Here is a 12974-nt window from a genome sequence, read left to right on the forward strand (position 1 = left end):
AAAATTGTTAACATTGGTTCCATTAAATAAATGAATCAACCATTTTTTACATGTTGGATTTATAGCGAGATCACATTCAACCATAGCAGGTGTGAACCTAATTTCACGCCCCAAAGTGCTGGAGGTAAACTCCTGTAAGATCTCTGTTAGTAATAGACCTGGATGTCTGTGCAGATGCCCTAATGGAGAATGTGGTTGCTCCAGGGACGTGAAGATGGCTACCCATGAGAGATGTGTTCTAGCGGCGAGGCCCCACACAACCAGCCTTCATCTAAAAGCTTCCTGTTGCAGTATGACTCCTCAAGCATCTTTAATCTATAGGCGAGTAAGCTCACTGGGCTGAACAATGATAAATGGTACTTGCTTGGGGTCTCATATACAAGAAAATTACACAGCCCTGTGCAGCAAGCCATTTAGCTGTGCCGTGTTGCTTCATTTTCAAAGCACAGGGATGTATTGTATTAACAACAATAAGACGCAGGCCTGTGCTTTCCCTTGTGCTGGCACACAATTGGCTGTCATGTGCCAGTGGAGGCACCCTTGTGTAATTTTGCAAGGGTGCCTGTGCTGTGGGGAGGATTGTCTCTGAGCAGGAAGGAAGACTTCCTGCACGAAAACACTCATTAATGGCGTTTTCCTCTTTCTATGCATGCTGCAGAATGCAGTGCATATAGAAAGAGGAAAACATGAGGAGAAATAAAAATATTTCTCCTTGTTGTGCCATTCCTCTGCCTCCCCTGGAGAGACGTACTATTCTGACGCATTCCAGTTTTACACAATGTTGTAAATCTGGGAATGCTCCAGGTTCCATGGATGTTGCGTCGGAACACCCGTAGCAGAGTGATGCCTGAAATGGGCCCATATTTACAAGGCCATGAGAAGTCACGCAGGGTGACTTTACATGGCCTTGTAATTATGGGCAAGCTCATTATGCTGCTGGTTTGTCAAAAAAAGTAACGCACTAGCGACACAATGGGCTTGTAAATAAGCCCCTTGGAGTTCTGAGTGAAATGAGTTTTGCAAAGCCTTGGCTCTGTCAGGATTTTCTTTGAAGAGCAATTTATATGCCCTACTGAAAAAAGAGTGTTGTATTCTCCCATCCCTTTTTAGAGGCACAACCGCTTAGACTGCCCTAACCCCAAAGAAAAGGATTTAGCTAGGCCTCTGCAGAGAAAAGGAAAGCAGAGGTTTCTCACACACTCCCTGCAAGCTATATTTTGGAGGACAACAGCCCTCCCAAATGTCTAGCAGGGAATAAGAAGAGCCTATATTGTGTTGCAGCCTCAAAATCAGTACACTCACAACAGGCAATGTGAGACTTTATGTGTATACCTTGGGTACGGCTCATGCGACAGGGCACTGGCCTCTCAGAAGGAAACGCCTGTGCGATGAACCCAACTCCCAGGCATGTGGATTTCCCTTCTTTCTTTCATGAGAGCAATCCGGGTTGTGGGGTTTTTGACCCTGTGTAGTGTTGCATCCTAATAATGATGGCATGGCAATCCATTACTGAGTGCAGGTGCATAGTGACCTATTGCTGGATAAGACCACTTGGTAAGCTGTTAAAGGGATTGGTCACTTAGTGATCTGTTGTTGAGCAGGGTGGCATGGGAACCACTCGTCATTTAGAATTCTTGTAAGAACTCAGTACAGAAACCACTAGTGATTCAGACATTAGCAGTAATTATTATTATCCTAGCTGGATGCAATTTGCATAGGTACTTCTCTGTGAAAAGTCGTGTTAGTTGCATGAGATCATTAGGATACCAGGCACACAACAAATATTTTATGCCCCTAGTGGCTTATACCTAAAAAGTAGTAAAAATTGAGAGTTAGTTAGGTACTAAACCCTAGATTAAAGTTCTGCCCAAGGTCCCCCTGAATCCCACTTCCAGTGGTTGGGGTTCCCTTGAAAGGTAGGGATTAATGTTGTTGTCATCCCTAGACCCTCCTAACAGCACCAGTAAATAGATTTATACTGGTGGATCACACCACCAGATACCCTGAAACAATACCCCTTAGGACTACTACTGCTCCATCAGCGGCAAGGGCCCTCATTGGCATCTTTGCCAGGGTGGATTTACCTAAGGAAGTGGTGTCAAACAGAGTTATGAACTTCATGTCTGGCTACCTGAAACAAATGTGGGCAGAAAGTAAAGTGACTTACAAGTTCAGCTACCCACATCATCCACAAACAACGTGTTTAGTTGAGAGAGTCAACAAAACCAAGAGAGGCATGATCAATCAATCAATCAATCAATCATAACATTTGTATAGCACACTACTCACCCGGAAGGGTCTCAAGGCGCTTGGGGGAAGGGGTCCGCTACTGCTCGAACAGCCAGGTCTTGAGTTGTCTCCTGAAGGCGAGATGGTCCTGGGTCAGACGAAGGTGGATGGGGAGGGAGTTCCATGTCTTGGCTGCCAGGTAGGAGAAGGATCTTCCTCCGGTGGTGGCTCTTCGGATGCGTGGTACGGCGGCGAGGGCGAGGCTGGTAGACCGTAGCTGGCGGGTGGGCGTGTAGAAGGTCAGGCGGTCGTTGAGGTACTTGGGGCCCAGGTCGTGGAAAGACTTGTGTGCGTGGGTGAGGAGCCGGAACGTGATCCTCTTGTTGACGGGGAGCCAGTGCAGGTCTCTCAGGTGGCCGGAGATGTGGCTGCGTCGGGGGACGTCCAGGATGAGTCGGGCGGAGGCGTTCTGGATGCGCTGGAGTCTTTTCTGTAGCTTGGCTGTGGTTCTGGCGTAGAGGGTGTTTCCGTAGTCCAGTCGGCTGGTGACGAGTGCCTGGGTGACCGTCTTCCTGGTCTCGGTCGGGATCCATCGGAAGATCTTACGAAGCATGCGCAGGGTGTGAAAGCACGATGAGGAGACTGCGTTGACTTGTCTGGTCATCGAGAGTGAGGAGTCCAGGATGAAGCCCAGGTTGCGTGCGTGGTCTGTTGGATTGGGTGCGGTGCCCAGGGCGGGGGGCCACCAGGAGTCCTCCCAGGCGGAGGGCGATGGTCCCAGGATGAGGACTTCCGTCTTGTCTGAGTTCAGCTTCAGGCGGCTGTTCCTCATCCACTCGGCGACGTCTTTCATCCCTTCGTGTAGGCTGGTTCTGGCGGTGGCGGGGTCTCTGGTGAGGGAGAGGATCAGTTGGGTGTCGTCGGCGTAGGAGATGATGTTGAGGTTGTGTTGGCGTGCGATGGCTGCAAGAGGTCTCATGTAGATGTTGAAGAGGGTGGGGCTGAGTTATGATCCTTGCGGTACGCCGCAGATGACTTCGGTAGCCTCGGAGCGAAACGGGGGGAGGCGGACTCTCTGTGTTCTTCCGGCGAGGAACGAGATGATCCACTCCAGTGCCTTCTCTTGGATGCCGATGTCGCTGAGGCGTTGAACTAGGGTACGGTGGCAGACAGTGTCGAAGGCTGCAGAGAGGTCCAGGAGAATGAGTGCCGCTGTTTCCCCGTTGTCGAGCAGGGCTCGGATGTCGTCGGTGGCTGCGAGGAGGGCGGTCTCGGTGCTGTGGCTGGCTCTGAAACCGGACTGCGAGGGGTCGAGGGATCCGTTCGTCTCGAGGAAGGCGGCAAGCCGTCTGTTGACGATCTTCTCGATGACTTTAGCAGGAAAAGGGAGGAGCGAGATGGGGCGGAAGTTTTTGAGGTTGGTGGGGTCCGCTGTTGGTTTCTTCAGTAGGGCGCTGAGCTCGGCATGCTTCCAGCTCTCCGGGAAGGTGGCGGTGTTGAAGGAGGTGTTGATGATGTTCTGGAGTTGGGGTGCGATGGTGGAGTCGGCCTTGTTGAAGACGTGGTGGGGGCAGGGGTCGGTTGGAGATCCGGAGTGGATGGTGTTCATCGTGCGGGCTTTGTCTTCGGTGGTCACCGTGGTCCAGGTGCAGAGGGTGGTGGTGGGGGGCGATGGTTCGACGGTTGGGTGCGTGGATGGTGCGCTGAAGCTGTTGTGAATGTCGGCGATCTTGCGGTGGAAGAACGAGGCGAGGGAGTCGCAGAGATCTTGTGACGGAGTGATGTTGTGGTTGCTGGTGCTGGGGTTGGAGAACTCCTTGACGATGCTGAAGAGTTCCTTGCTGTCATGGGCGTTGTTGTCCAGTCGTTCCTTCAGTGATTTCTTCTTGGTGGTGCGGATAAGCTGGTGGTGCTTGCGGGTGGCGTGTTTGAGGGCGGTCATGTTGTCAGTGGTCTGGTCGAGGAGCCAGGCTTTCTCGAGGGTGCGGCAGGTCTTCTTGGAGTCTTTGAGTTCGTCGGTGAACCAGGATGCCTTCTTGCTTCTGGGTCTGCTGGGAGGGTTCTTCAGTGGTGCGAGGTCGTCGGCGCAGGCGATCAGCCACTGCGTGAAGTTGCGGGCTGCTTCATTGGGGTCCGTTGTGCTGGCGGGTGGGTTCTGGCTGAGGGAGGTGGTGAGCTGGTCGGCGGTGATCTTGCTCCAGCTTCTGTGGGGAACCTGTGGCGGGTGGTGGTGGGTCGTGGTTCTTCTGAAGCTGAAGTGGACGCAGCTGTGGTCGGTCCAGTGGAGTCCGGTGGAGTGGCTGAAGGTGATGTGCTTGCTGGATGAGAAGACGGGATCAAGCGTGTGGCCGGCGTAGTGGGTGGGGGTGTTGACCAGTTGCTTGAGTCCGAGGTTGGCGAGGTTGTCCAGCAGGGCGGCGGTGTTGCGGTCCTTGTTGTTCTCCAGGTGGAAGTTGAGGTCTCCAATGAGGATGTAGTCAGCGGAGGGGAGGGCGTGCGGGCTGATGAAGTCTGTGATGTCTTCACTGAATTGTGTGCGTGGTCCCGGGGGTCTGTAGACGAGGGTGCCTCTGAGGGTCGTCTTTGGGTCGGTGTGTATCTGGAAATGGAGGTGCTCGGCGGCGGCGAAGGTGTCGTTGGAGTCGGTCGTGATGCGGATGGTGTTCCTGTGGACGATGGCGATGCCTCCTCCGGTCTGGTTGACGCGGTCCCTCCTGATTATCTTGTACCCGTCCGGGATGGCGATGGCGATGTCGGGGGCTGAGGAGACGTTCATCCAGGTTTCCGTGAGGAAGGCGACGTCTGGTGATGTTACGTCGAGGAGGTTCCAGAGTTCCACGGCGTGTCTGTGGAAGGCGACGTCTGGTGATGTTACGTCGAGGAGGTTCCAGAGTTCCACGGCGTGTCTGTGGACGGAGCGGGTGTTGAGCAGGATGCACTTGAGGTGGTTGCTGCTGGTGCTTGGCTTGGCGGGTGCGGTGCAGGTTCGGAGGGAGGTGAACTTGCAGGCCTTGCAGGTGAAGGGTCCGTGGATGCGTCTCGGGGTGGCTCGGCAGCAGGTGGGGTTCCGGCCGGCATTGAGTGCGTTGAGGGCGGCGGCATCGTAGGTCTGTCGGGTCGTCTTGCATCGGTGGGGGCCAGGGGTCCTGGCACTGGGCGCAGTCCAGGCGCGGACGGGCGCAGACGGGCTTGCCTTTGGCGCGCCTTCGGCGCACAATCGGCGCGCCCGCTGCGCGTGCGTGGGGGCGTCATAAGAAGGGAGCCGGGAGGGAGGGTCCGCTGGGTGGCGGGAGCGGGTGAGCCAATCGGCTGGCGGGCGGGCGGGGCCGCAGGGAGGCAGCGGCGGGAAATCAGGTGCGGGCAGCTCCGCGGCGGCTGGGTCGCCTGCAGGGAAGAGAAGAGGCAGCGGCGAATCAGGAGCGGGCGGTGAGGAGCAGGAAGCAGGAGGAGCGTGGGGGTGACCAGCCCTAGGTAAGGCACAGTGGTCGCTCCCAAGTTGGAGGCAGGGTCCCCTTAAGAAGGGAGCCGGGAGGGAGGGTCCGCTGGGTGGCGGGAGCGAGTGAGCCAATCGGATGGCGGGGGGGCGGGTCCGCAGGGAGGCAGCGACGGGAAATCAGGTGCGGGCAGGCGGGCGGCTCAGCGGCGGCTGGGTCGCCTGCAGGGAAGAGAAGAGGCAGCGGCGAATCAGGAGCGGGCGGTGAGGAGCAGGAAGCAGGAGGAGCGTGGGGGCGACCAGGCCTAGGTAAGGCACAGTGGTCGATCATGGGACTCCCTGGACAACTCAGAACGAGATGTAATGTCTTACTGCCATGCCTGATGTTTTCCTATAGAGACATGACAACAAAACCATCCAAGTTGGCTTTAAACTAATTCGCATGCTGAGAAAGATCCTCCCGCTATTACCAATCGCCTCACGAGCCTTGGTAGTGAGGAGCTTAGTGCTGAGCAGGCTGGATTACTGCAACGCCCTGTACCTGGGTGCCCCTAAGTACATCTTTCAGGGGCTCCAAAGGGTGCAGTCGGCGGCAGCCAAGGTGGCTCTTAATAGACCATGGAGCTCCTCAACATCCTTGGCACTGAGAGACCTTCACTGGTTACCAATCAAAGAACGGGTCAGTTTTAAATCACTATGCATCGTCTTTAGGGCGGTTCATGGACAGGGTCCTCTACCATTGCAGGATAAATTTAATTGGTACGAGCCTTCTAGACAATTACAGTCTGCTAACACTGGCTTAATCCAGGTCCCTACATTTAAACGGTCTAGAATGGGAGGCAGGGCTTTCAGTGTGGCAGCTGCACAATTGTGGAATGGGCTGCCTCAGGGCCTCAGGGTGGCGAGCTGCCTGCTGGAATTTAGGAAGGAATTGAAGACTTTACTATTCGCTAGGGGCTAGTTCATTTTCTCTAATCTGGAACTATAGGATAACCGTTGATTCTTGTCTGAGCGCCAAGATACCCGTAGGGTGATAGCAGCGCTATATAAGAACACAATACAATACAATACAATACAATACAATACAATATATGCCACAGAAGGGAGGAGGGTTCCCCCTTTGAACTTCTGTTGTGTCATCCTATAAGAGAACTGTTGTGTCTAGGAAAGGAAGACTAAGAGAGATCTCTAAAAGAGCCTATGAAAGACATACTGTACTATATGGTTGGCCTTCATTCCAGAATGGCTGAATATATGGAACAAGCATCCAAAACACAAGAACTCCATAAGCTCTGGTACGACCAAAAGGCTGCAGTGGTGTGAGTAACAACCAGGACAGAAGGTGTGGGTTTTAGAGTCTGTGGCTCCTAGGGTCCTCCAAGACAAATGGAGTGGACCCTACCCTATCCTAGAAAGAAAAGGGGAGGTCACCCCCAAAAGGGTCATCCATGTAAACTGCCCCAAATCCTATCATGACAGGGCTGATGTGGCCATGCTGATTGTCACTGGTGAGGATCAGGAGGACAAGAGCGAACTTCTCCTCGACCTCCTCTCCCACAACCATTACAATGGGTCAGAGGAAGGAGTTGTCTTTTAAGACACCCTCTCTGCCCAACAGCAGGCTGCCTGCAGGCGAGTCCTGCACCAGTATGCTGAGCTCTTCTCTTCGACCCAGGTCAGACAAGCTGGTGTGCATATGATGTGGACACCAGGGATAGCCTACCTTTCAAACTAAAATCTACAGGCAGTCTGGCCATGTCAAAGAGATCATCAAAGCTGAAATAAGCATGCTGAAATTGGGATTCATTTAACCCTCTTAGAGCCCCTGGGCCAGCCCAGTTGTCTTAGTTCCCAAACCTCATATCGAGGGTGGCAAACGCAGCTGAGGTTTTGTGTGGACTATAGGGGCCTCAATGCAGTAACCAAGACAGATGTGTTAACGCGGGATTTCTGGTCTATTGTTATAGATCTAGATCCCAACTCAGGTCGACTGAACCGTTGGTACCTGTCATAGAGTAAAAGGCAATCCACTACTAGGTCAATCAATTAATGACTTACACCACTCTAATGAACCACTTACTCTTAATAAGTTTAAAAGTTTATTACAAAGCCAAACTTAACTGAAGATACAAACATCTCAATATAAGTTTCAAAAGATATACGGGTATCAATACAAACATACATTTTCTAAATGCTCTTAGTCGGCAGAAGAATATTACCAAAACCAATTCAAAAATCATCAAAGTTGCAAGAATAGATACAAGCTGTAGCTTATGAGTCATTTACAGAAAGGAAGAAAATTTAGATTAGACTGTCCCTACACTAGACTAAGTGACATCCCTACTTAGCAAAATCTTAACCTAAAAAGGTGTCAGCAGTGGTGATTTCCAAAGAAGATCACTCACTTCCCTTAGTCTTCGCTGTAAATCAGTTTCTCGCAGTTAACCTATCTGCCTACCCATCCGCTCTCTTAGGTTCCTCAGACCATCTGCCCTAACTCCACCCAGGGGTGCTGTCCCTAATACAAAATCACATTTACAATAGAAACGCCCTTTAGAGACGCCCCTCACGTGATGTTGGTTCTGGCATTTTCCATGATGATACTCCTCTGGGCCCATCGTTAGCGTTGACCTTGCTTCCCAGGCTCCTCTCCGGCAGGACGGTACCCCCCAGAAATTCCTGAAGCCTCCTCCAGGCCTGTGCCTGGTTCTCTTGAACAAAAGTCTATTCATCACTCTCTTGATTGGAACCTCCTCGCACCTGCAAACAGACACTTGTACTGTGGGCCCCAAATTCCGGCCTCCACCGTATCTTCTAAGTCGTAAACCATCGAGCAAGCTCCACAAATTGTGCCTAGCACGACCTTTCTCTAACGAGCACATACAGATCAAAAGAAACGACTTTGTCTATTCAGGCCTATTAAAAATACATGAACGGGCCTGTGCACTCTGCAAACCTTTAATTTCTTAGTTTAAACAGTATTCTAACTTATTACACACAATGATTATATGAAACATCTATAAAACATATTTCAGTTCTATGATCAAAAATACATTGAATTATAACAACATCAAAATCCATCATCGTGTAAGAGTGTAACAGCATCTTGTACTCTATGTGAACAGCCGGTCTCTTTGCACAGTATATCTTGGTTTGTATACTACTTAAAGAGCCGGCTTCCTGCACCCACACACCCAGCACTACAAATACACATAGCTCCATCTTCACACATGCAAAACCAGTTTCTACACTGCCTCTACCCTAAATTCCTATCTAGTCCTCTCTCAGCACTTCCTCTTTTAGAACGTCCATCAGCAATAGACTCCACCAATGTAAATTATGGTGAATTTTGCAAGTTCTCAGGTAAAAAATGTTACCAGTTTTTTGTCTACTGTTTCTCATTGGGTGGTTATGCTTTGTAGAGGATTTTTTTTATCATAAAACACAACTCTGAGCACAAGCAGACACTCAACTTTGGGCCATTGCAACAACGGAGTTTTGTTTTGTGTACATGTGGTAATATCATAATGGTAGGATTAATTGGGACGTTTAAGCATAGGTAGATGTAGAAATAGATAGTTGCATTTGCTCTTCTAGCATGAAAATACTTCAGTATCTAATGGCATTTGATTGCATGTCCCCATAGGAAATATGGACAAAAGGACACACACCTGTGTTTACTTTTCTTTATTTTGGTATGGTTTAATAAATGAAGTGTTCATCAGTGTAGTGTGTACAATTTACTGTGTGCCTAGTTTTGAATTTCATTAATGCCTTCATGTGAAAGGCAGATGCATTTTTAGGTCTCGCCCAAGACATTGCATGCACTGTCGGCTGTGTGACATTTTGTTAGCTTACTTGGACTTAGAGCCTGCCCATTGCTTACCATTGGTTGGCTTCATCATCACTCGCATTTGCTTGCTTGTAGTAGTTTATCAGTGCGTGCTGGCTTTACTTCCTATTTTTGTGTGTGGCCCTCCCTTGGACCAATGTACGTATTCCTTCCACTGCTCATGTTTTGGGAGCTACTTTTTTTTCTTTTTGTTGAAGAACTCCATTATATTGCATGTATTTGCAAGTTGTTTCCCTCATGTACTTCATCTCTTTCTTCCCCTCTCTATGTCACTCTGTTACCTGTATGAATTTGTCCACATCCCAATTCTCGCCCATGAGTTCTGTGTCCTCCCCTCTCCTCCCCTCCCCTGTGTGTCTCTCACCTGCATGCTTCTGGGCAACACTTGTGCTTATGTTGACCTCTCTCGTCTGTGTGCTTCAGCACACTGTCTTGCTTGCGTTCGTCTGTGCATGATTATGTGCCCATAGGCTTCCCTCTATGCTGCTGTCCATGACCTGGTGCTGGACCCCATTAACACTTTAAAAAAATGCATTGTCATTGCTGCTTCTTTTGTAGACATGCATGTATAAGCAAACGACACAGCCAAGGGATCACATCATCATGCTTATTTTGTATTAATCTTTCTTTTATGCTGTACAGCATCTGCGTTGACCTTGCCTATGTTGGTTAATGGGTAGTGGAGTAGTAGTAACCTGTTATGGTATGGGTATTTTCCTTATTGTATTGAGCTGACCAATATGGTATGGATTAAGGAGTGCCTTGTTGATATATTATCAAAGTGCTTCCCATCTTCTATGTTGCCTACTCCAAGAAGAGAGGTGTGTTAAATGGTGATGGCATGCCACATCCTTTCAGAATGAAAGAGCAGTGATGCTACAACATGTCTTTGTGTGGCCCACAACTGCTCGTATTCGGTAGACAAGCTGGGAGTGAAAGTTCGCCATCACCTGTTCAGCTCTGTGTACCCTTAGTTGTTGTTGTTAATTTACCCCATGAAAATAAGCCAAGAGTCCTTTCTACGACTTGCTGAGAAAAGCTGTGTAAAGCTTATCTTGGTGACTGTGTCCCTCTTTTTATGTCTTTTTGTATGCCACCTCTTCAGATCTTGATCCTTTCCTGAGATCTGTGTTTACTTTTCAATCCTCTTTGGGTTCTAGATATTCTCACATGTCTCTTTCACCTTACCTTTTTGGTGTTTATATATTGTGTCCCAGGTGATTGCCAAGCAGGTTACTTCTGCGACTTCCAGTCCACGCGACCAGACCAAATGTTCTGCCCTCCAGGTTACTTTTGCCCAAAAGGAACAGAAGGCCCTGTACCCTGCAAAGCTGGCACCTACGGCCCCCATGGTGGGAACCAGGATGGCCAGGATTGCCTGCCGTGTCCAGGCGGACACTTCTGTGATGGTAAATGCTCCAGGTTTAGCTGGTCTGTGGTAAGAGGGTTAAACAATGCAAAATAGAAGCAAGGAAGGATGAAGAATGAGGACATGTGAAACTAAAAACCAGGAAAGAAAGTGTACAGGTAGGAAATGAATTTCAGGAAATGAGAGTGGTAGTGGAAAACCAGAGACAAGATGGAAGGTAAAAGGTGAGAGGAGGAGAAGAGAGGAAAACAACAAATGAACCAGAGAGGCGAATGAAGAAGATGGTACCTGACATGGGGGCATACCGATTTTTTAGTCCTAAAAAGAAGAATCAAAGCACTACTGTAAATATTTCCATCTGCATGTTTTGTTTGAGCTTATGCACCACTACATTTCACCTTTAATTTTATTTTAGCATAAATCTTGTGCTGCAAGGAGCTGATTTTAGTCTACATTTTGTCTCCTTGATGGAAATGATGGTTGGAAGGTGCAGGGACTTTGAAAGAAGGGGAGATGAAGGAGAAGTCATAGAGACACAGAAGGAAATAATTAAGGAACAAAGAAAAACAAATGGAAAGAAGAATGGATGTGCTGGAAAGTAAGAAAATAATGCTGAAAAGAAAGAGCATAGGTAAAGTTAGAACCAGGTACTAAAAAACAAAAAGGTCGCAAAATTGTGGAAGCGGGTGGAAAGGAAGAACATATGGTGGGGCAGTGATTTATATAGCACATAGTATAGGAAAACGATGCATTAGGTAAATAAGTGCATGGAGAGGAGAGAAAAAGATGATGCGTGAAAAAGAAGAGAGACGAGTGTAAAATAAAAATGAAATATGTGTATGAATGAAGATAAACAAACCTTTGGATGTAGTATGATACTCATTAGAAGCAGATCAAAGGCATTCTGTTACTGAGTGGTGTCCTTGTGCTGTTTACTATTTCCAGAAGCAGGGCAATCTGCCCCTCAGGGACTATGCTCTGCTGGATTCTTCTGCCCACCTGGCCAGACATCTGCCAGTCCAGCTGCCTTTCGTTGCCCACTGGGATTTTACTGCCCAACTGGATCCTCTTCTCCCAAACCCTGTGAAGGAGGGACCTTCCAGTCAAAGGAGGGAGCAGCGTACTGTGAGGCCTGTCCAGCAGGTTCCTACTGCAACTCCACCAAAAACAGTGAGTGCCTAACCATGTGTGTAATAATAGGTTAGTTAGGGGGTGACTGCTAACATATGCTTTTCAGCAGGTAAGGTGAATATGTCACTGTGTGCTTATCATCCCAAATCATGACGTGTGGACCTTGTGGTGAAGTATCCTTTGTATACCTGGCCATTTGTTGACAGGTAGTAAGACAAACTCTGAATGTGACCTTTCATTTAATAAGAGTTGTGATAGACTGAATAGCTGGCCTTGAATAGCAAGAGATGATGACAATTGTGAATGCATAGTTTAAGTATGAATGTCTGTGCAGTGTGAGAAAACTTAACCCATGTATGGCAAACTTTTTTGTGGAACAACATTGGGTGTAAATTACATATGCCTGACCTCTTTTTTTCTAACAGGTGTACCAGTGATTGAAGCATTCTCCGATCTTTGTTTTCCAGTACAGTATAAACTACAATAGGATGGCTGTGAGAGAGTAAACAAGCCTTTGTAAGGAAGTGCAAATGTTCATTAGCAATTTTTCAACATTTTACTTTTCACCACTTTATTGTGGGATCACTTTAAAGCACATGCCATTTTTGATTCCATCACAGAATCTCAGATTGTTGTGGATGTGTGGCTGGGTATTTTTCTAGCCGAGGTATGGCATGGTCAGTGATTCCTGGTCTTTTTTTGTCCAAAATATAATGAGGGATTGTCAGTAAGTTTTCGCCTGGTCTGTCTCAAAAATGGAACTGGCTCTGTTGCGGTCCCCTTTAGCATAGGAGTTGAGGTAGCTAATGATTCTAGATCTTGCCACTCAGCAAATGTTGTGGGATTGCCAGTAAGTACTAATAAGTATGGTCATGTCTTATATTTTGTGTCCTCCAAGTGACGGTCTTGTGCTTTCAAGGACGTATAGAATTGGAGATTGAATTCTTGATAGGGAGTTT

The 12974-nt window shown here is 48.7% G+C and overlaps 1 protein-coding gene across 1 annotated transcript in view; it reads left to right on the forward strand.

The window, feature by feature from the left end:
• LOC144824222 (uncharacterized) overlaps positions 1 to 12974 on the forward strand; it is a 652050-nt gene that overhangs the window by 47473 nt on the left and 591603 nt on the right. Inside the window, exons 6-7 of the mRNA XM_078683370.1 lie at positions 10733 to 10924; positions 11830 to 12054. Coding sequence (XP_078539496.1) covers positions 10733 to 10924; positions 11830 to 12054 — 417 coding nt within the window. The remainder of the gene's footprint in view (positions 1 to 10732; positions 10925 to 11829; positions 12055 to 12974) is intronic.

This window comes from Lissotriton helveticus, chromosome 3_1 (assembly GCF_964261635.1).
Source record: "Lissotriton helveticus chromosome 3_1, aLisHel1.1, whole genome shotgun sequence".
Lineage (NCBI taxonomy): Eukaryota > Metazoa > Chordata > Amphibia > Caudata > Salamandridae > Lissotriton > Lissotriton helveticus.